This window comes from Platalea leucorodia (assembly GCF_965183815.1).
Source record: "Platalea leucorodia genome assembly, chromosome: Z".
Lineage (NCBI taxonomy): Eukaryota > Metazoa > Chordata > Aves > Pelecaniformes > Threskiornithidae > Platalea > Platalea leucorodia.
The window spans coordinates 2,057,657-2,080,278 of NC_138858.1; the positions used below are offsets into that span (position 1 = coordinate 2,057,657).

General features: G+C 43.1%; 1 protein-coding gene across 1 annotated transcript in view; it reads right to left on the reverse strand.

The window, feature by feature from the left end:
* The window catches only part of DCC (DCC netrin 1 receptor), a gene marked incomplete at both ends in the record, with an annotated part of 597,951 nt that overhangs the window by 91,292 nt on the left and 484,037 nt on the right, over nt 1–22,622 (reverse strand). The window contains 2 exons of the mRNA XM_082336600.1: nt 2,813–2,923; nt 5,491–5,632. Coding sequence (XP_082192726.1) covers nt 2,813–2,923; nt 5,491–5,632 — 253 coding nt within the window. The remainder of the gene's footprint in view (nt 1–2,812; nt 2,924–5,490; nt 5,633–22,622) is intronic.

A 22,622-nucleotide genomic window follows, 5' to 3' on the forward strand; every position in this document is an offset into this window, starting at 1 on the left:
TCTTGTTTCTCCTGGGCTTGAACGTGATGCCAGAACTACTGCGAAGCAACCCTGAGGTCCCATTCTCCTACATGGAGTGCCAAATGAGTTCTTCATCCCAAGTGCCAAATGAGCCAAATTTACAGTCCCCCTCTTAACTGCACCAAGAGTTCATCGCTTGCTCTCACGTAGGGAAATCTTTGAGTACTTGTAAGCAAATCCTGTGCTCAGACACACGAGCTGTGGATGTCAGCCAGCCCCTGGCACGCAGGAGAAGAGTTCCTCAGCAGATCTGGCTATGAAACCTGATTTCTTGGTGCCGCATTTCTTATTCTCTTCCCTTATGGACAATCGGGTTCCCAGGCAATGGCAGCTGAAGTTCTGTGTCACTGCCCGGTGTGACATCTCCTCCTGGGATGCCACGGCTGCTCACGCGTGCCTCTGAGTCCTTCGCTGTGTTTCGACGTGATGGTTTGAGCGCCCACGTCTTCCATCCAGTGAAGGCTGCGCTTAGTGCTACTTAAAGGTCCCTAATTCCACTGGCAAACTTGAAAAATGCTCTACATTTGGGTCACTTCAGCAATTTTCTTAGGCATTCAAAGATGTGTACTTTACAAAGTCAGGGTAGTTGTCACTCGTCCCATTTTGTTCACATATTTCCCCAATCACTTTTCAGTATAAATTACGATATGATAGCAGCCTAGCCTGTCATGCTCTTAAAGCACTAATTTAGAACTGAAGCTAAACTATATCACTATATCTAATACGTATAACAGCTTCCATCTGTTCAATGCAGTAATCAGAAACCAAGCATCCTAAACCTATTTTCCTGGAGGATACCCTTGCAAAGTTGATCAGAGATTCTCTTGCATCCTCGCTCAAGCTATTTAAATCAAACACTTTGGGGAAAGCACTGCTTTCAATTTCTATTTTTTTTTTTCTTTTTAAAGCACAAAATTTGAGGCTTAAAATAAATATTTAAAACCTTCCCAGCTGTCAGTAAAGGCAGGCGAGCTTTCTAGGGAACCTTGAAGAAGCAGCTATGTTTGGATTTCTAATCACTTGAACAAAACACACTAATTAAAATGAATATCCATTGGGAGTTGACGCTGTTCTCCAGGATACTGTTCGTTTTCGTGTTGCTGATGCCAACAGTGATGCTTTTCCAGTGAAAGCAAGAGAAACCATAGCGGCAGAGAGGCGACTGCAGTTACCAGCCTGTGCTCCAGCCTCTCCCTGCTTAGCCGACGCTTGCAGGGCTCTGCATAACTACAGTAACAAGCAGATTCCTCCCCAGGGTTTATCAGAGTATTTGTATCTAGTCTGCAACACGGTGCATTCCCAGCATCAGGCTGCTGCAGCTTCACGAGGATAATTCATCACTACTGCAAATGCAAATGCACGTAAATACAACACACGACCAAAATGGCTTTGCTTGAATCTATTCGCACGCACCTACTTCCATCGTGTGTCTCCTGGGGTTACTCGATCAACATCCTCGCGTGCAGACGTGTATTTGGGCACAAAAACTTCAAAGGAATGTCGTGTGTGCTAAATGCAAATCAAAACGAATGTGCTCGAACGTGTTACCTTCTTTTTTGCGTGCTGCGGCGTGCGCAGAATTTAGCTTTTACTCTCGCCAGTGAAAATTCAGCTGCTTACACCTGAACAACATCATTTCTCAAACTGCTGTCTAGCCAAAGCGTAATTAGAAAGATATCATCATGCACCGTGGCATGTTGTGATCCCTTGGTATAGTTACAACGCATCTTCTTTAAAACCTTGATGAGAAACCACGGGTACCGGTTCTCCCATTTTGCCCGCCATGCACGGCAGTCACTCCCGGTCTGCTGGAAAACTGCATTTGGACATAGGGAAAGGCGGAAATTCTTCAATTTGCAAGGGTTGATTTTGAGACCGTAAGGAAATCCGGCCAGTCAAAAGAAAGGCAACGTCAAGTACTATGGTGCATTTAAACTGATTATTTATTTATTCTTTCATCCAGTTTGCCTTTGATCCTTTTTAGGTGACTTATTTTGTTTTAAAAATCATAGCAATTTTCATCAGTTTCCTTTTATTTTCTATTCATCTCCTTTCTACTACATATTTGCTTCTTATGGATTGTCTGCAGCTTGGCAGTGACTTCCATCTGTCAGACTCTTTGTTCCATTTGATTTGCACTGTTCAATTTTTGTAGGTAGACTTTTTCATTACTCTCCTTTCATTCCTTTCCTACTTCAAATATTCCAGTCATTTTATCTAACCCTTTCATTTCAGTGTTTCTCTTCCCTTTTGTGTCAGCATCTGCACTGATTTGCACAGCCCACAGTTTTCAGGTATCTGCATCCCGTCATCTCTCACTAATTATTCAGCTTCATTGCCAACTTGCATTTCTAACATCTGCAAATAAAGGCTGGGAAACAGGATTTGACCTATTTGAATATTTGCTTAGTGAATTGTTCGGATTGTTGGCATCCTTTTCATTGTTTCTTGGCTTGATTACGCTCATCATTTTAGGAAGTTACAGATTCCCTTCACCGTATCATTGCAAATGGCCGTGATGCTCAGGAGCTAAATTCTGGCCGGGAATTATTTTAACAACGGTTTCTGACTCCTTGGTCCTGGTGATGACAGAGAAACACAACCCAAGGCATATGGGATCCAAGAGAAAGAAGAAAACAGAAAGAAACAGAGCAGAAAGAATCTGTTGGTGGGTGTTTAGACCCCGAGCATCTCACCCTAACCTCGGCCTGGGTGACGACTGCGGTGACACCCCTTGGCTCTACGCTAGAAGGCTTTCGGAGACAACAGCTTTTAAAAGAGATGCATTTACCATCGAGATCGTTCTCGGGTGTTTCTGCTGTGTACCAGTCCGAGGGGGGCCCTGTCCCATTCACTGTCATGGCGGCCACCTGGAAACTGTATTGGCTTCCTTTCTCAAGCCCTGTTTAAAAAAAAAAAAAAAAAAGGCAAATAAAAATCAGAAATAAAAAAATACAGGCAAAAAAAAAAATACAGAAAGAAGAAGAGGAAAAAACCAAATTAATGATAATAGCAGAGTTTGCAATAGACTTTGCGTAAAATGCAATCGCTAGTAATAGTCCATTGGACTTGCCATATGTAAGAAAACATATAGAAACGCATCTCTAAAAATATATACGCAAATACATAGAAACGCGTTCCCCCAGCACACCGCAGCCCCCCGCGGCGTCTCACTGCCCGGTTTGCAGACTGCGCTGTACGGCACCCGTATGTGGGGGTGTCGGACGGGCAGCACCCTCCGAGCGACGCCCGGGCAGGGGTGCAGCAGAACGGCTCGGGGGGGGAGGTCGTTATTCAGGCGGGAAAAGAGATTCCTGACCAAAAGAAAAGGCTTCAAAAATCGAATGAGGGCTGCACCGGCCCAGGACTAGTTTGGGTGGTAATTCCCATCGGTTGCGCTCATGCATACAAAATTAATGGAAGTCCGAATAGTAGAAAAATGAAGAATTGTTTCATGTAAACTAAGCCATGAATTGCACACTTAACAAAACCGGCTCGCTGCTCTTAACACGCAGGGAACTGCAGGTACACTCTCCTTACGCATAAAATTTGCAGGCTGGGAACTAGGTTAGCAACCGAAGAGCGTTTTGCTTTCCGGTGCTCCTGATTAACTTCAGAGCACACAGTTCAGGCACAAACTAGAAAGTCTTAGCAATATTATGAAATAAGCACAAATTCAGAAACGGACGTTTTCCTTCGTGGCTAAAGCCATCAGAAAATTATTACTGCAGCGTTCCTGCATGTGCCACAAGACTTCCAAGTCCCTGAGGTGGAGATAGAAGTTCATCTTTTTGCTCAGTCTATACTGACCACAAAGCACAGGAAAAACCTGTTTCATTTAATGGCAAACAGTCTCCGGAGAAGAACGCTCATAATTAAAAAGAGCCGTTTAACATTTAGCTGACATGGAAGCCTACTCGAAAATTGATAGCGGCTATTTAAAAACCTGCATTGTAACTCTCAACTCCTCTGCTAATGCAGATGTTCTTATTATCCCGCAAAGCACCTGCCTACCAAATAGGACTGCAGCAAAGATGTAAAGTGCCTACATGTTAATATTTAAAATGTCCATTTAGAAGGGCCACATAGCTCGGTCTCCAGCAATCACAACATATGCATGCAGAAAGTAATAACGAGATCTGGATATTTTTCTTAACTGCTTTCTGAGACACGTATTCCCAGGCTTTGTGAAACAAAGCACTTCACTTTGGGCAGCACGGAGGCGAGCTGCGGCGGCCAGGGCAGGCAGGAGGGCTGGGGGCTGCCTGCAGCCCGCCGTCCCACCGGGACTCCCACAGCTCTTCAAGCCTAAAATAATTCATGCGAAGGAAAGAGTTTGCTCAGGATGTGCGGATCTACCACAGTAGAGATTAATCTGCTCTGCTTCCACAGGGATGGGATCTGCAGGGATGGCGGCAGTGGAGCTCTGGGACTTCGACTGTATCGCTATCTTTTCTTCTCTAAGCCATCAGAGCAGCAGCAACTCAAACATCTGAGCAGCTTTCATCATTATTTCTACTTTATCTGCCAGAAAATGGATCATTTCCATCTTGTCGAACACGCTGAACATGCTATCTCCACCCAGAAAGTAGTTGTTCATTGTGTAGCTATTAGTTACGTAGCCTTCACAAGAGGTCCCATGGGGACTTTGGTCGGAAGCCTAGGTTAGATGACCAAGTTGAGATTTCAATATCTAAGGTCTTCCTCATAAAAATGTTCTACTTTTGCTTTTATTTAATTTTCAAATGAAATACTGCTTTTCCTCCCCAAACAGAAAACGATACGGTTTATTCTGAAATATGCAATTCAGAACTAGTTCTGATCCTCACAGATTACACTACGCGTGAAAGTAACCATAATGCAGGTCATTTTAGGTAAAATCATGGTTACACCGAATTCAGGGGCAAAACTTTGACAAAGTTCACTTTTCTCTCTTCATGCTTTTCTGCTTTCGCAGTTATGTCTTGGGCATAATGCAAGAACCCAGGTGAAATTCATTTTCACCTACCAGAATTCACCGTTACCCTCATGATACTCATCTGGCTACTTTCATTCATTGCAATTATACCTTTGCTATGATCTACTGTTGCACCTTTTATTCTGCGAGGAGATATTTTCCATTGAAAATGTTGGAAAAGAAACTAGGGAAATCGATATTTTTGCACCCATGAGAAAATAGGAGATGTTGCCTGAGTGCTCCAAGAAAAAACAACCGAGGCTTAAGACACTGGACACGGGAAATTCAGCTTCCAATTCATTAATGATAAAATCCAGGAGACAAACGTATGATAAAAGCATTAAGGAAAAAAACTGGTTTAAAAAAAGCACCATAAAGACTGTCTTTGTACAACACAATAAATGCTACCTGCCAGCAAAGAAATCAATGTTCCCTTGAAGTGAAAGTATATTTTATTCCCAAAGCATTTAATTCATCAAAACCTTGCAAGGCTGTACCATGTGAACACTGACCTGTGAACAAGTACCAGAGGTTGTTTGGCTCCAGTGTTTCAATCTCACCCCTGCGGGTAGTCTTTCTGTGTCGGATTTTATAGCCCGTAATAAATCCATTTTGAGTACCTGGTGGTGGAGGCAACCAGCTAACTTTGATGCTCTGTAAAAGAAGAGATATTATTGTTGATTTTTTTTTTTTTTTTGGCAAAGAAATGACAGAAATAAAGCATGCAAAATGAATGAAAAAATAAAAAGGAAAAAGAAAAAGGCTATGCTTTTCTAATAACAACACGTATTCAACGAAGTAGTTATTTTGAGAAGAAAACCAAATCAAATCTAGAAAGATTCACACTGGCATAAGGAAAACTGTACATCCTCTAGCACTGGTGGCTATATAGACAGCGGATTTATATAGTAGATTTTCTCCCTTTTCAGGAATTTTTCATTTCAACAGGCCACCAGAATACCTACAGTACTAGAAATATCAGCTCTGGGCTTGAGTCGACACTGCAACTCATTTCTCTTTTCAGCCCAAAGTGCCAAAGTCATCTGTTTTGGACTGTAGGATACAAATATCAGCTGGCGGAGTTCTAACATTTCTGTGTCGTTTTAACTCCACAGACGGTCGCGGAGACGTTACTGCACCCTCGTATCAGCGTAAAGACAGTCAAACCTCTTGGGAATAAACTTATCGCCAATCCCAACTCGGAAGAGAATTTTTGCTGAGCCATTTGTCGGAGTCAGCAGCAATGCAATTAACCAAGGCCAATCGCTTATTTTTTTCTAAATGTTGCTTGCTAGATTCTAAGAGACATCTTATCTCAGCCTAATAGCCCAAACTGAAACCGCCCCTTCCTGATGGCTCCCGACACATCCCTCCACGGCCAGACACCCGTCTCCGCCACCTCTCTCCTTGGAGAACGGTCTGAAGGAATTTTGTCACTGTGACACAGAAGCCAGTCCATGTACTCGGCCATCCCTGCCACCTTCTCTTGCACCTTTGCTTCCCTCCCGTGTTCGGCAGAGGGTGCGCGGCAGGTTTGCGCGGCGCTGCCGTGATGGTTTTCTTTTCAACCCTCTTCATTTTCCAATAAACCCCAACACTCAGCGGTGCTTTTACCGCCGCGGACCACTGTGCTTCCAGATTTTAACAGCAAGACCTCCTTCTCGAGCAGCAGCAGCTAGCTGAGGGCACAGCAGCGGGGTACGCATGTTTTCTCTTCATCGCTTTCTATTTAACCACACGGAATTTCATTTACTCTTTTATCTCCCAGTCACTCAGCATTGTAAGGGGTTTTAGCAATCAGCTTTCACTTTTGCTACACTAAATTGCTGACCCTTGTTTCCTCACCCTCCATCCTGCGCAGTAGCCGGCGCGAACCCCAGCACGCGTCGCCGGGCGACTCCACCGCCGGCGCTCCTCAGCCGAGACAAGCCAACACCTCTCTCCGTCCTTTTTTCTCTATCCCATAGGTTGCTTATCACAAAGGGATCTTTTTCCTTACGCTGCAGCAACGGCATTCCTTCAGGAGCCTTTTGTGAGGGATCTTATCAAAAGGCTTTAGGAAACGCAAGCCAACGATATCAACTGGATCTCCTTGCCCGCGCGCTCAATGATTCCTTCAAAGGCCTTTAACAGGCACGTGAAGCAGGACTTCCCTCCACAAAAAGCTGTATTGATCCCTCCTCGTCATATCATGTTCGTCCATATGTCTATTCATTCTATTCTTTATTACAGTTTCTACCAATTTGTCCAGGAAAACCACCAGATTTTCTGGGCTGGACTGATAAGAGAGCTGATACTGTACATCAACATTTCTCTGTTAAAACAATCTGGGCACCAGCTGTTCCTTGCAAGCCTCCAATCCTTCCGGAGTTTTTACTCAGTGTGATACAAGGAATTCAGGGTATTACAGGTTTCTCATGGAGCAAGGCCTCACAATTGTGTCTATACTATCTCTTACAGCACCGTGTTACAAATTTTTAGACAAAGAGAAAAGTCGACCACACCACAGTGGATAGTTTTTGAGCAAACACAATTTATTACCATTATTGAGTTGCTTAGTTCCTGCATAAATATGTTATAGAACATATCAAATTAATTATTGCAATAGAAAAATCAATTTTGCGCATATACTGCACAGTGATTTATTGTTACAATCAATTATACGTTTCAAAATCAATATTTCAGGTTTTCATTGCTGACTGAAATAATGCTGAGGTTTTTTGCATTAAGGCAGAACAAACTCCATTTTTCAAACCAGAGAGCGATTGTTTTAAAAACAGATTTGGTCACTTTGCATATTGAAATTGCCTACATATAAAATGTTTATGGGCGAACGCAAACACCCAGAGAGTGGCTGTAAAACATATTGCTGTTGACAGCTCTGAGGACGTCTACAGGCGACTCATTGTTTGATACTGGTGCACTCCCAACTCTTCCAATCTCTGCGCGACATTGAGCCACGCTCTCATCACGGGGACCTCAGCATCTGTGGATATTCCAGCCCAGCTATGAGGAGAAGACACGCTGACTGCCCCATTTCCCAGGTAGAGAAGAAAGCAGAGCATTTGGCTATTTTCTCAGAGGAGGGGAAGAAAGAACAACTCCGTCTTTCCCCTGCCCCTTCCAAGAGCAACAAGAAAAGCTCTTCTGAAATCCCAGGTGCCCCTATCCAGGAAAAAAATAATATACGGAGAAGAAACAATAAAGAAGTGGAGGGACAGGGATGCTTTCAGGGACCTGTTGCACAGCTCATGTGGGTAGATGGTTACAGGAATGATTTGTGGATTGAAAAATCCCACCAGAAAGGACAAATCACACTGGTCTCTCGGTTTGGAAAGTGCAGTAACACCAACTTTTACCCGAAGGTGCCGCTTATAGAATATTTAGAACTGAATCAGCTGATAGAAACCACAAGTGACTTTTTGAAAGAAATCCCATAGTTCGGAAGACCGTCCAATGACCCAGACTTTTGAGTGGATCTTTGGGTGGTCCACCATCATTTCCAAACCACAGGCTCCATTTTGTCAATTTATTTCAAACCAAAAAGATTGCTGAGCTGCTTGTGAGCTAAAACAGCTAGGAGGCCCCAAGACAATCTGTTGCCCTCTAGGAGAGGTAGCAATAGCGTTGGTTATGCTCGTTCAGCGGAAGCGTGGACACACAGTGGCCAGCGTCCACCCAAACAAAGAAAAGAAAGAGTTTCTTGCAAATGGAACAATACTCAAGCAACGGATCTGCCATTGGGATGGTTTAACCCCTCGATGGGGCCAGCTGGCAACCATTTAACAGGTCTATAGATGGTATAACCATTTTGGAACTGGAGCAGGAGTGACTCCAGTCTCTCTCAAGCCATTTCATCGTAAGGTTGCACAAGCCTGGGGTGCTCCGTGCAGGACCCTGACCAGGCAGCATTGGAAGGAAGGTCCTGGGACCTTTCTGAGCAGAGAAAACTCTGAAGGCTCCCAAAGGAAGGGCGCACTGGCATGAGGGTCACAGTGGCCAAGCACGTTCTCCAAGCACGGGCTCCCACACAGCAGAGGACAAAGCCTGTTGCACACGGGCATAGTACTGCATGCGTACAATTACTTGTCAGATTTATACAAGCATAGTTTTTAGGGATATAAGGAACTATTGCAGCCCTACTATTTCTAGCCTGAACTTGTCACTAATTTGACTTAAAAAAGACAAACAAGAGTTCCAGCAGAAGCATCGAAGCACTTGGAGCTGCGACACCTGCAAGCACTGAGCAGTTTTTATGAGACCCCCAAATATCCCTTCCCCTGCCTTCAAATCAACAGTGACTGCATCTCCCTGCACAGCAGGTCTCACAGAAGCAACGGGTTTGATCTAACGCTCAAGGTAGAATAAATAAGATCTTACGATTAGAGGAAAAAGCAGGTTCTTTACAGATCCGCCTAAAGCTGTCACTGTAATGGTAACAGCACACTTTCACCTCCACCTGGTCTCCATGGACACCGCAACGATGCTTTTTATCAATAGTACTTAACATGTGACCCTTTGCTCCAGGAAAATCAATGACTAAGGTTCTGACAGGCTGCTTCTCCTTTCTTCTGCTTAAGAGAGAGCCGTAATGACTAGTGCTCTAATCCTTCACGCTTTATCTGAGAGGTAACCAACAGAAAGAAAATATTTCCTTTCTGTTATACCAGGATTCCTAAGGAAACCATAAAATGAAGCCGGCTTCAAGAGGATTTCAGGAACCTGTTAGTCCTGGTTGGAACGCAACGTGGAAAAGTATTGTAAAAGGTTGCTGGCCACCTCCATTTGCTGAAATAGGCCTTCTTCAACGGGAGCGCGGGCCCTTCCTTGCACCATTAGGAAACCACCCTGAGCAGCTCCGGGTGAGCTCGGACACCCAGCGCTGCCCTCGCTCAGAGCTGCGAATGCCTTGGACGTTGCAATATGGCCCTTTACAGACTGCAAACCACATGGCGTGATCCCTCCTAGTTCAACCTCATTTGATAAGCCTCTTCAGGCAGAACAGATGTTGGCCCAACAGATCTAACCAAACCCGAGCTGAACCTTTAACACCTTTCCTGTAGTTTCCAAAACCATAGGATATATTCATATTCCCATTTTCATGATTATTTAGTAGAATAAGAAAAAGCTGAGATATTATCTCTATGTTGTGAGATATTATCTCTACGTTGGTTGGAAATGTGGAGCATCAGAAATCTCGTGAATCTTATCAAATCAAAGTTTCTGGATGTGCAAAGACCATTTGTCAGTTTATTTTAGTCAGTAATCCTCTGGACATAAATATTCATTAACTGATATTTGCAAACATTCATTCAGCTATGGTAGCAGATGACTAGTACTTGCTTTATGAAGTCTATCTGTTGCACTTTGTCTCTGCACATATGCTTTTCTTCTGATTTTTTTTTTACTAAGTCCACTCTGTAGATTTTTTTTTTCTCCCAATGAAAGTCTAATTATCCACAATCAAACCAGCTAGGTACACAAATCAAGTATTTGATACCATAGAGCCTTGAAGCTGGAGGAAGACTCCAAAAACTCACTAAGTTTTTAAGTAGAGGCCATCACGCGCCTTAAGGGTGTGGGCTATTCTGCCTGAAAAGTGAAGCCAAACTTGACGGCAGGACCTGATGATCTCAGAGGTCCTTTCCAACCTTAATGATTCTATGATTCTAAACTAAACCGGGAATAACGCCGGTGAATAACACCAGGGCACACCGTGAGTTGCCAAAGAGCACAGGGATGGGATGGGATGGGATGGGGCTCACGGAGCTCCTAGCACCTTTAAAGGGTACGACAGGCGCTATCCAGGATCAAAGCCCATTAGAAATTTCACGTTTTTGGAAGAAATTTTGTGGGTTAAAATTTCCCATCTACCAGCGGATAGTGAACTATATGCTAGAAGCTTGAATTAACGCAGGTTAACTCAGGTTAAAAGGCAAAGCCTGAACAAGTGCAAGGTAGCGGAAGGAAAATAAAGCTAGAATAAGAGAGTCTGTTGTGAATTTATGTAGATTAAGCATCCAGAACACACTCGCCTCATTTGTGAAAAGCTGGAAGAAGTTCAAAAAAGGAATAATCTGATGATTTCATCCAACAACAAAATGGACTATTTCTCTCCATGTATGGCCAGCAGCAAGAAATAGCACTTTCCTCATTCCAAATATGACCCATCCATGAGCTGGGATTTGAAACTAATTTCCTGAGTCAGACAGCAGATTTGGGAGCCGGGTGTGTTCTGCGTTTGCTGAGGGACTCGAGCAATGATCTCACAGAAACACTGAACGTTCCTTCCACATGGAAACTAGGAATGACCTTTGGGTACTTCCATAAAGCGCTCTGAGATTTTGCAGAGCTATTTGAAATCTTAGGTATTCCTAATGGTGTTGTTTAGCTTTTATCAGTAATAGCAATGGGCACTGAAGATACCCAAGGTCTGTCAAATGCTGTAGTGACACACATTAAATAGTCTTAAAACCAGCAATATCTAATAATAATAATAATAATAATAATAAAAAATATATTAAAAAATAAGAAAACAACACTACAGCCCCTCCGAAGTATCAGAGACTTCAATACACCCAGATGGCAAGTGTTCCCCTCCTAAAGCTGAGAGCCAAAACAGGGCTATAGGCTTGAAGAAATTAAAAATTAAACACTAGCAGAAATAAGCTGGACATGTTGGCAGCAAGCCTTATAGCCAAAACCACAATATACTGCCCGAGACGCAGTTGCAAATAATTACAAGCCCCCAGGACACCCAATAGAACATTTTGCGACCAGTTTGACTCATCTTTTATCCTTAAAAAAACCCCTTGGGAGCTGGGTACGTACGTCACACTGGTCACCACCGAACGCAGCGATGCATCCCATGGAAGGGCTCTTAATGATCTGCTAAGAGCATTCAGAAGTTGTCCCGTGCCTCTGAGAACAAGCCTTTCCGCGCTTGCCAAAATTCACGGGAATGTCTAACTATGGCTTTTTTAACTGCTATTAATTAGTCTCGGCCTCAATAATCTCCTCGGGGTGAAGCTCGCATTCAGAGGCATTCAGGCTCCGTTTTGGCTAACAATTCAATCAAATTACCTGAACAGCTCACAGAAAACATGTATTATCTCCCAAATCAGGTATGTTTTGAAAAACAGGCAGGACTCAAGAAGGGACTTAAAAAAAGACAGCATTTAAAAAATATGTGTCATCTGTATACATATAATATAGCGCTTGAGGAAATATTAAAATCAATGTGTCGTTTGTGCAATAAAATGTGCTAAGCCTGGCATAACTGCAAAAAAAAAATAGATTTTACCAAGAAATTAAGGATCCTGAGGCAAAGTACAGGGTGCTTAACGTACTAGCGTTTTGCTATGTGTGGGTCCTCTCCTGAAAGAGAAGACAAATTCCCAGGAAATACTTATTCTATACTATGCATATGGCACAGAAATTTATTACCCTAACGCTATAAGGAAAGTCAAAACTATTTAGAAGTCAGACCTATGGAGCATACGGAGATCCTGTATGATTTTTTTTTTTTTTGTTACAAAACGAGAGTGTCTTATTTGGAAAGGCTTTAAGTCATTATTTTCAACGCTCTGGGAGAATAAATTCAGATCCGTTATTTGTCAATGGCATCTTGCCCATCAACGGTTTCGCCTGTGTTTGTGTGCAACGTGGCTCAGGCTTCCTGCTGTGGACACGTTAGCCCAGACCCGCAGGGGACACAGCAGCGCCTTGCAAAAATACAAGGAGGCCTAGGGCAAGGAAAGAAAAAGGAGAGCATTTCACAGTATGTGCTGTGAACGCCCCAAGTCCTGCTAGAAACGTCTGAAAGCATCGGTGGGCGAAGAAAACAGGACTTATCGCATGTCGATTTGCAGGTTGAGGAGCAGAAGGGATAAGGTTTGGATCCATTTTTTCCAGCCAGTTCTGCTCTTTTAAGACCCTTACTGAATTGCTTTCCAGGAATGCGATTCCTGGACTTCAATCCCGCGCTTTTGGGCACAGCCCTGGACTCCACTCGGGCTTTATTTCCTGGGCTTGCAGTAAGACCACAGCCATACTCACCCGAGACCCTGCTTTCTCAAGCATCCAAACCTGTTACGGCACGTGCGTGAACGACAGCGGAAGGCGTTTAATGCAGAAGCTGTGTTTCTCCCGGCCCCTCCCGCCGCCCTCGGACCCGCGGCCGTCCCCACGTCCCTCCGCTCCCACCGCCCCGCAGGGAAGGGGCTCTCCTTCTCCAACCAACGTGTAAGCCGCAAATTAATTTACAAATACACGGTGAAGCTGTTGGCAGTTGCCTTGGATTTGAGCAATTTTCAAGTCCCCAAGCACGGCGTTTCATAAACCCACTTTTTTTCCCCCACCAAGAGAAGATAGGAAGAAAAAAAATTGGGAGGATTGTTAAGGTATGAAGACCTTTTCAGCCAGTATTATCTCCTCAGGGTATTTCTCTTCTGAACTACACCTCCAAACAGCTCTTATATGAAAATTGCATGATCAAATACTTAAACCATTTGATCACCACAGTCTTAAAAACAGAAAGAAAAGGAAAAGGAAAGTGATAGTAATGATATACCGGGGAAAAAAACTTCAGGATAAAAATGCCTCTGGGTGTCTTCACTAACTTGAAAAGAAGAAAGGATGAAACATAACCAAATACAAGGCTTAGAAGAGTCAGGAACCTCAGGCAAATACTTGGTTATGGTGGCAAAGGAACAAAACAACCAGAAAGTAGCAAGGTTTGAAAACAAATAATGAAAAATGTCATCATTTTCTCTCTCTCTCTGCAAATACAGACACTTCTAAAGCACAACTGCTTCCAAGATTTTCTTCTACGTATTTAAAAAAGACTTGGAAAATAATAATAACGTACGGTGCAACTGAGTGCTTTTTAGCTGGGTGACACATGGACGTTTCAAAATAGCACGCAGAGCAGCGCTCTTCTCTTATGTAACGGGAACTGCTTAGACCAACATTTAAACAATTTTTACGTTTCAAAATCGGTGAGATTCCTCTCAGCTAAGTTTAGACAGGTTCTTTTTAGAGGTGACAGTGAGAAAAAAAGAATGTCCAAAGAAAATCACCTGACATGGTAATTTTTTTAGGACAGGTGAATCTTGCTTTCAGTTTCTCATTTTATTAACTCAGCAGAAAAGAGTGATTGCTTATTGGGTTTTTAGGCATTTTTAGATATTTTAGGGCATTTTTAGACATTTCATCATACAATTAAAACTAACTTGTACTCATTTTGTAAGTACATTTGAAAACAAAACCTTCTGAAGTAACTAAGAGATAGCATTAACTTGAAATGCACTTCACTTTTAAAGAACATCATGTTAATGAAAATTTTCAAAGCTTTGACTTCCCATTCAAAGTTGGGCTAGAAAGTTTTCATTAAGAAAAAACCCCTGTAATAGCAATCATAGAATCGTTAAGGTTGGAAAGGACCTCTGAGATCATCGAGACCAACCTGAGATCATCGAGTCCAACCTGAAAAACCCATCTACGATATATTTCCATAGCTGTAGTGACATATTTCTTTTCATTCTAACCCATTCGTGTGTCAACGCGCAATTACTCACGATGAACGTTTGCTCTCAGCTCTTCCTCCCTCCGCTGAGGATGCTCTAGTTTTTAGCGACTGGGGCGCGTGGTGTCACGAACCCCTGGCAGGCCGACCAGCAAACGGACACGGCATTTGCCGACGTCAGATGTACAGAGGCGGCAAAACCACCTGCAGAGAGCTGCCTGTCAACGTGCAAACTCCTTAAAGTCATTCAACAGTTGGCCAAACCACTTCTGCTCTACAGTACCATTTTTATTGACACCAGCTAAGCAAGGAAAGGTTGATTTTCACCTCCCTACATATTGCAAACTTGTAAAGAGTTTCAGTCAACTATAAGAAAACCAACAGGAACTTTACAGGTCCAGGGATCAAAGTAACTATCAATACTTCAATCAAGTTTTCAATTACAAATGCACTTAATTGATTAGCACTTAGCAGCACCTGTAGTTGGCTACCACTTTAATTACTGATTATACTGATGCTGATTACTTAAACGATACCTGCCTGAGAGCCTCGTGATTAAGAGTTTATAAAGCAAAGGGCACAATAATTTCAAAATAATTAGGCTATTAAGATTCAAATTAAAATCAAAATCTCAGGAACATTTAGAAAAAATATTCCGTTTAAAATAATGTTAATGCATGCGCCCTTATTATGCTGGGCTGATAGCAAGAGCTGCCCAGAGATGCCTCAAAGGCAGCTAAGTCCCTCGTTCTCCGGAGGAAGGTGTCAGCTGCCCGTTAGCACAAACGACTGAACACCATCACCGCCACAAGCAACGAAAGGAGCAAATCCAAAAAGCACAATGAAATAACGCGTTCCTAAACCTGTTTATTAAATATTTATGCTCCTGCGGCAGTAAAGGAGGTTCCTCCTCTTCTAACATACGCAACGGAGCGGGGCACGCCGCATTTGGAGACTGATGGGGTTCCTGTGTCCATGACCTGAGTGCCAGAGCCTGCCTTAGCTTTGACGCTAATTCTCTGTATGATTTTTTATAACGCCACTGCCACTCTCAAATCACACATTTGCATAACAATCCTACCGAAATACTAACTGCAACAGAGGTTTGCGAGTCTTAAAGCGCGTGAAGGTTATTGTGGTAAGGTAACACGGGAGCGCAAAGCATACCTGCTTCTCGTGACGTGCCGTTAACCTGGAGAGCATCGCTTTGGGCTTCTCATGTAAAAAGCATAAAGGTAGTTCGCCAGCAGAAATGCTCAGCTTTAAAGGCCTAATTCGGTAGCGGAAAAGATGCTATTTTGGGTATAGAGGTTAGTGAGGGAGTTTCTAAAGAGAAAGGAACCATCTGGTGCTATTCAGTGAGCATCGTGCGCTGGAACAGCTCCCCGAGCCCAATCGCAGGCATTGAGAGAGGGCTGGGAAAGGATTTGGATGGGATCACGAAAAAACAGCTAAAAAGAGGTAAATTCTACAAACGGATATAAAGCTTTTGTTGAATTGCTCGAAGATAGAAGATGATGATGACTAATCCTATTGAAAAGGCCAGGGAAACAAGAAGGTATTGAAACATCTGCGGAAGGAAGGGAAAAACTGCCAGATGTTGCCGGGGTTGGCATTTTTTAATGTCCAAAGAGGAATATTCTGGATTGCACATTGTACAATCAGGGTCCAAACTGATTTATTATCCAAGTGACTGAAGTTACTCATCCTCACCCCTCTCCATGACCAGCTCTTTGGATTAATTAAATAATAAACAATGTCATATTTTCCATTTCTTGAGAATAAACAGCGTGAAAGGCAGAAGCACGAATGATGCATTAGAAGCGGTTGAGTCCCCATCGCTGGAGGTATTTAAAAGCCGGGGAGATGTGGTGCTCGAGGACATGGTTTAGTGGTGGGCTTGGCAGTGCTGGGTTAACGGTTGGACTTGATGGTCTTAAAGGTCTTTTCCAACCTAAACGATTCTGTGATTCGGGATGATGGAATAGAAAATCTGAAAGAATCAGCTTGTTTCACTGGTACCAAAGCATGGGGGGGAGAGCTCTGCTCCTCATTTCAGACATATGGCAGGATTGCAAACACCTCCTCCTTCTTTTTAACTCGCTATGTACCACGCACCAACGCTCTCCTTGAAGAACATTACTACTTCCAATTGATTTTCAGGAGAATTGCAGGTGTACCGTGGGGTACCAGGTCAGGGAAGACAGGACTCAAGTAGCGAGCTACTTCTACTCAATTTTACTCTAAACCAATATTTACATTGTTTTGAAGCTCGAGATCTGAATGTGGGATGATGCCCTCCCCCTGACACCGATGCTGCAGGGGATTTTTAGCCTGCCGGTGAAGAACTTCAAACGCATTTATAGCGGCTTCTCTCCTTGGGAGACGGAGGTAAGAGCCAGCGCACCCAGCAGTGCTTCCGACACACACAAGACATTAGAAGATGCAGGGACAATTAGCCAGGCTGTGGATCTTAAAGATAAAAACTTCTGCCTCTCTGAATTTTCAGGTTAGGCTAGGACATGTCCCATCCCGCTTCTCAAGACCGCAGAGCGTTGTGGAGCAGGGAAGGAAAGGCCTCTCTCAAGAAACGCAGATACCAGGTACGGGGAGGGACACCACGACACGTCTGTGTCACACCGAGTTATTTCTGTTTCTTTTCTTTCTGTAACAAAGAGCACACCCTGTGAAATACCTCCTTAAGTTTTGCTGCCAAAACTTGATTTCTTAAATTTCTTTGCCAACGTCCCTGAATTGCATGCATTTGCTGTACCCTATTGAAAACTGGCACTTTGAAGTACTTCTGAGCTTTGTTACATCTATTTATTCACAGAAGCGTGTTACTTTTCCTTTTGATTATACAAATACATCTCCTATCGCTAGGTCTGGGCCTGAATGCTAATAAAATGTGGTTTTGTAAAACTGTGTTTTAATGATCACATAGCGGTGAAGTTTATGACTAGGAGAAGACCCGAAATGTGAACGTACGCTGACCTCGTCTCCAATTAAGTCGCTGGGAGAAGTTCAAATGAAACGAGGAAGGCAGGTCCTGGCCCTCTTCTTAACTCAGTTAGCAAACAAGTGGCCGAGTGCTGGTGATTGTAAAGTTTAATTGAAAACAAAAATGGAGCGCTAAGACCCACCGGTAGACTTTCAAATTCAAATACTCATCGAAAGTAATTTGTCATTCTCTACTCTCACCTCTCGCGTGCCGCGACTACACGCTGCTTTTGGACTGCACATGCATGCTTCTGTGGCAGCTATAAAGCAATTTTATTTACTTATTTATTCAATACAGTGCATCCGGAACGTGTGTCTTACAGGATGGCGACTCCTCCGACGGCCCGGGTAGAAGGCTCCTAACGCTGCCATCGTATATCAAACGCAGACTTGAAATAAGGGGCTTCTCGCACATACGGCTAGGTTATCTAAACGGACACAGAGGCAATTCTCATGGTTCCTATCTCCGATGAAAAAGTAAAATTTGGCATTTCATGAGAAATGAAGGCGGTCTGCCATTTTCCCTGGGGTAAATCAGAATACTTAATCCGTCCCAGAGACCAAGGGCAATCCCACTCCAGGGCCCCATTTCTCAGCCTATGTTTATTATCTTAGCATTTTAAAACCTGCCCGCTGCTTAATTCCTCCCCATTTTGTACCCCAAGGCTGATCTTATTCATTAATTCTGATTGAACATTATCTGTGCTTCTGCTTTCAGCTTTCCAAGTCTCTAAAACACTGGCTCAAATACAAGGGTAGTCCAGGTATCACATGTTGCCTTAAATAACTCTAGCTCCAGCCAGCTGTGAAAATACAGAATCTTCAGTAATTATTTCTGGTTTTATCTCTACATTTTTTTTTGTTTAATTACGTTTTTCGTTAAAATTTGAAGCGCTGGAGGTCCCTGTAATTATCATGGGACCCAGACGCCAAATTCATCTGGGAAAGGTAAATGACTGGAAGCCACTAGGCAACCTAACGCACTATATTGATTTTTAGGATTAATGGCAAGGGTCATTCAGGATAGGCCTTTAAATTTTGTATCCATTGGCATCTGTTTAATGAAAGACTTTTCCTTCCCTATGGACATTCAATAACATTAAGCGGGGCTCCAGAAAACATCAACTCAGACATAAATATGTATTTTCTATTTTCTAGTTCTTCTAATAAGAACTTTTGCTTTTGGGACCTGCAGGTAGACATTTTCAGTCAGCATCAGAGCTGCTGTTGGGACACTTTTGGTATAATTTTTCTTCCCCAAAAATCAACCTGAATTTGCAGAATTCAATGGAATTTACCTAATTCGCTGCACACCCAGAAACTATATCAGTCAGTGATAAGCTTAAGGCAAATCTCTTAGGCTTGAAAGTCTTGACCTGAAGACCTCCTATTCGATGTATTTATAATTGGTACCTTAGTTGATATACAGACCTGCAGAAGGATATTCTTCTCCACTGAAGGACGCTGGATCTAGTCCAGTCTCAACTGTTGTTTACTACTAGGAGCTGAAAAGTTCAACTTTGTTATAAATCTGTTGCTGGGCATTCAAGGTTGGGTTCATCCCAATTAATTTATGTACCTAGCTGAAGCATCCCAGTACTTGGCCAGAGAAGGATGTATCGTCTATCTGAACCACTCTTCAGGAGCTGCCTGCACCTTATCACAAAAAAAAGCAGCTCATAGGGTGCTGCATTTCAGGTGACCAAATTAAGTGCCTAAGTTCAGGTGGAATGATCAGAGTCAGGCACTCCATTAACCTGGATTGCATCTGAGCCATGTTGGAAGAGAAGTTAATATCAAAATGACAATGGAAAGCAACAGAAATGTCACTGAAGCACAGAATGGCATAGGTTGGAAGGGACCTCCGGGGGTCATCTACTCCAATCCCCAATTATTTCTTTAACACTTGTTCAGAGGCAACCCATCATGGTCAACATTTCCAAAGGCAACCTGCACCGCTGACATTTCCCTCGTGTTTCGTGGGGACCCGGCTGTCCTGGTGTCCCGCCACGGATGCCTAGGGGATGCTTCCCAACATGAGAGACCGCAGCCCACACCACGCTTTAGAGAGTACCAGTCCTCATTAGCAGCCTCGTTATCTTGAATTAAGAGCATGAACACGATTATTTAGCTCAGTTTTCTGGGGGCATCACAGCCCTCCCATCCAGCAGTTTCTGACCTTAGGCTCAGCACTGCATGGTGCCGAGGGGCATCGCTGCACCCTCCAGCCCTCCCAACAGAAGAGACCGAGCTTTTAGCCACTATTTTAGTTATTTCTTTGGAAGCAGAGCCCAGATTCATAGATTCACAGGCCAGAAGGGATCTCTGCGACCATCCCCTCCGTCCCCTGCCCTGTGTAACAGAGTCTGTAAGACTCCTCTGGATTAATTCTTGTCTGAACGGGATAAAGGAGAAATCGGGTTTTGCCTGACCTTGAGAGCTCTGATCTTGACAGCTCTGTTCAGTTAAACACACAAAAACGGCTTATTTTGGTATATTTTGGAAGTTTTAGTGTATTTTCAAGGAAGAGATAGACTTGCTCCACGTCGCCAGAACGAGTGACTGGCCAAACTTTGATTACAGCCCTGATGCCCAGTGCCACTACATTAAAAAAGTTATTTTCCTTTCAGAAGATTTAATGTCGTAATGTTACCGATAAAGGAAGGCACAATAGAGTTGTCAAGAAAAATGAGAAATAATCCCAGCCAGACTCCTGAACAAAGCCCTCCGAAGTAAAACCTGCAGTGACCTAAATAGCCTAGCACCCGGTTGTTCTTCTTTGACTGGGTAATAAATACAGCAACCTTTAAAAATGGATTTTAGAAAATAACCTGTTACATTAACAATGGGGTGGATTCCCACCTGATGATCACAATTAACCACCCCAGTCGGGAAGATCGCTAAAAAGAAATGCCTCGGAAGAGCAGAGGTAGTATTTCTGGCAGCTTTGACCCTTAGGGCTATATGCCTTTCAAAGAAAAAGTTGCAGCGTAAGAATTATAAAGACAGTGATGTATTTGAGCCCTGCCTGCTCTCATTACCATGGGCACAATATTGAGGGCCTTGAGGGGGAAGGACTGTCAATATCCTAAAAAATTCAAAGTTTTCAGAATTCACCGAGTAACTTCACGGTGCTGTGCACAACATACTTGTTCACTAAATCAATTGACTGGTTTTATTACATCAGACTGCCATAACATCCTCCCTTCACAGGAGGAGATCCTGGAAGAAGCTGCTCTACACCCTTATTCACGCCATTGAAGAGCTTAGGGCTGGGTGGTGGAAAGCCATCGCAGCGGTGGGACTGGAGCCTGCCACCACCAGCCTTCCCTGGAGTTTGTCTGAACGGAGCGAAGGATCAAGCACCTTCCAGCAAAATATCTATAAATACAGAGAAATGGTACACGTCACATTCAGCTGCTATCATCTCGACTCAGCAAAGCATTGCTCCATTAACATTACTATCATATCTCATCCTATACAATTTTCCTCTTGGGAAAAGCACAGGACCAGCGCCTGTATATTCTGACCTCCGGTAGTTTTACTAAAAGACAGAGCAAAGAAGCAGATATTGCAGTCACGATAAATAAAGATCATATTTGATGTTCCTCCCTTCTTTTGAGTGAACATGCTGGCTTCTTTTTTCTCTTTTCTTTACCATATCATCTTATTTGCAAGTGGCACACGATTACTTGGGTACCATCCAGTAGATAAAGAGAGAAATTTTCACTTCGCAATACCGTATCACATTGCTAATTTGTCTTAACTTCACAGGAAGAAGAAAGCAACCATTAAAAAATTAGAAACCTTTGTCGCACGCTGCTTGTGGGAAAATAATTTCAGAGATTTTCCAGTTTGAGTAAATTACACCAGATGTCAACTCTTAGAAATTCCAGGCTGTCATTACTATGTCAGAAAGAAGTATTTTGGTCCTGTTTTCATCTGATGGGAAAACAAGCTATACAGCAAAGATAAACAGTCAAAATAAAATATTATTCCCCAAATCCTGCGAATTTCGCTCAAGAGCACAGCTCAGTCTTGTCATGCGGGTGAAGTCATTCATACCCTACAGATGAACCAACAGAGATGCAACAAGGGCAGTCAGCAGTTGGGCTTACCGTAGGCCTTTACAAACACAGATTTCAGCAGGCTTAATAGCCTCATCAACTGGCAAAGCCATCTCAAGCGCAGAGAGGTCCAAATTGCAAAATCTGCAGCTCTATTTCATCTCCTCGATGTTCGTAAATGCTTGGGTCACGATCAAACCTTAACTTCACATATGTGAAGGCAGAGTGTAATGCAGGATATGTACCAGAATGATAAAGCTTTGCCAGAGGTTGGCAATTCTGGTGAAATGGCTTTGTCTCCTATTCATAGCTACTGAACAGAGCAAATATTGCTAAATCCAACTATATATTATACCAGCATGCATTTATTTCCTGATGAAGAAAAGGTTGTGAAAAGAGCAAGCGTTTATTATAATTAATGCACACGCACCTACAAAAACATTGCTGAAGACTTATAAGCCGGCGTGAACCAAATAAATACCAAACCCCTAATAACACCTACCGAGGAGTAGTCTTCGTGTAGGGTAAACACTTTTTATGACACTTCATGAGTTTTTCTTTTAAAATACTCATGTGACCCATCAGCACTGCTCATCCAAAACCCACACTCCTTATATTCGTGCCTCTGGCATGCCCAAGATGCCCACGCTTATTGTGGAAACGCTCAAGGCTCAAGATTTACATGAGGATGTGCAGCGTATGCCCTGGTCCGCAGAAATGCTGTTTCTCTTGGTGAACGCTCTATGACCTCTATTTCAATAACTCACTTGGTCAAAAGAAGCAAGGTGAAGAGTATTGCTGCGTGTAAATGAAATCCTTATTGAGGACAAAATAAAAAGGCAGCAGAGAAAGAACACAGGAGACCAAGCATTCACAGAAAAGACCAGAAGTAAATATACTAGAGTGCACACAGAAATATAGGAAACAGTTTAATAAATCAATACAAAGGATGTGAGCAGATTTGGAGATATTTAGTCAGCCAAACAGCTTTTAATACCCAGTTCAGAAGGGACTTATCGAATTGGAGTGCTTCAGCTGTTGCTCAGATGAT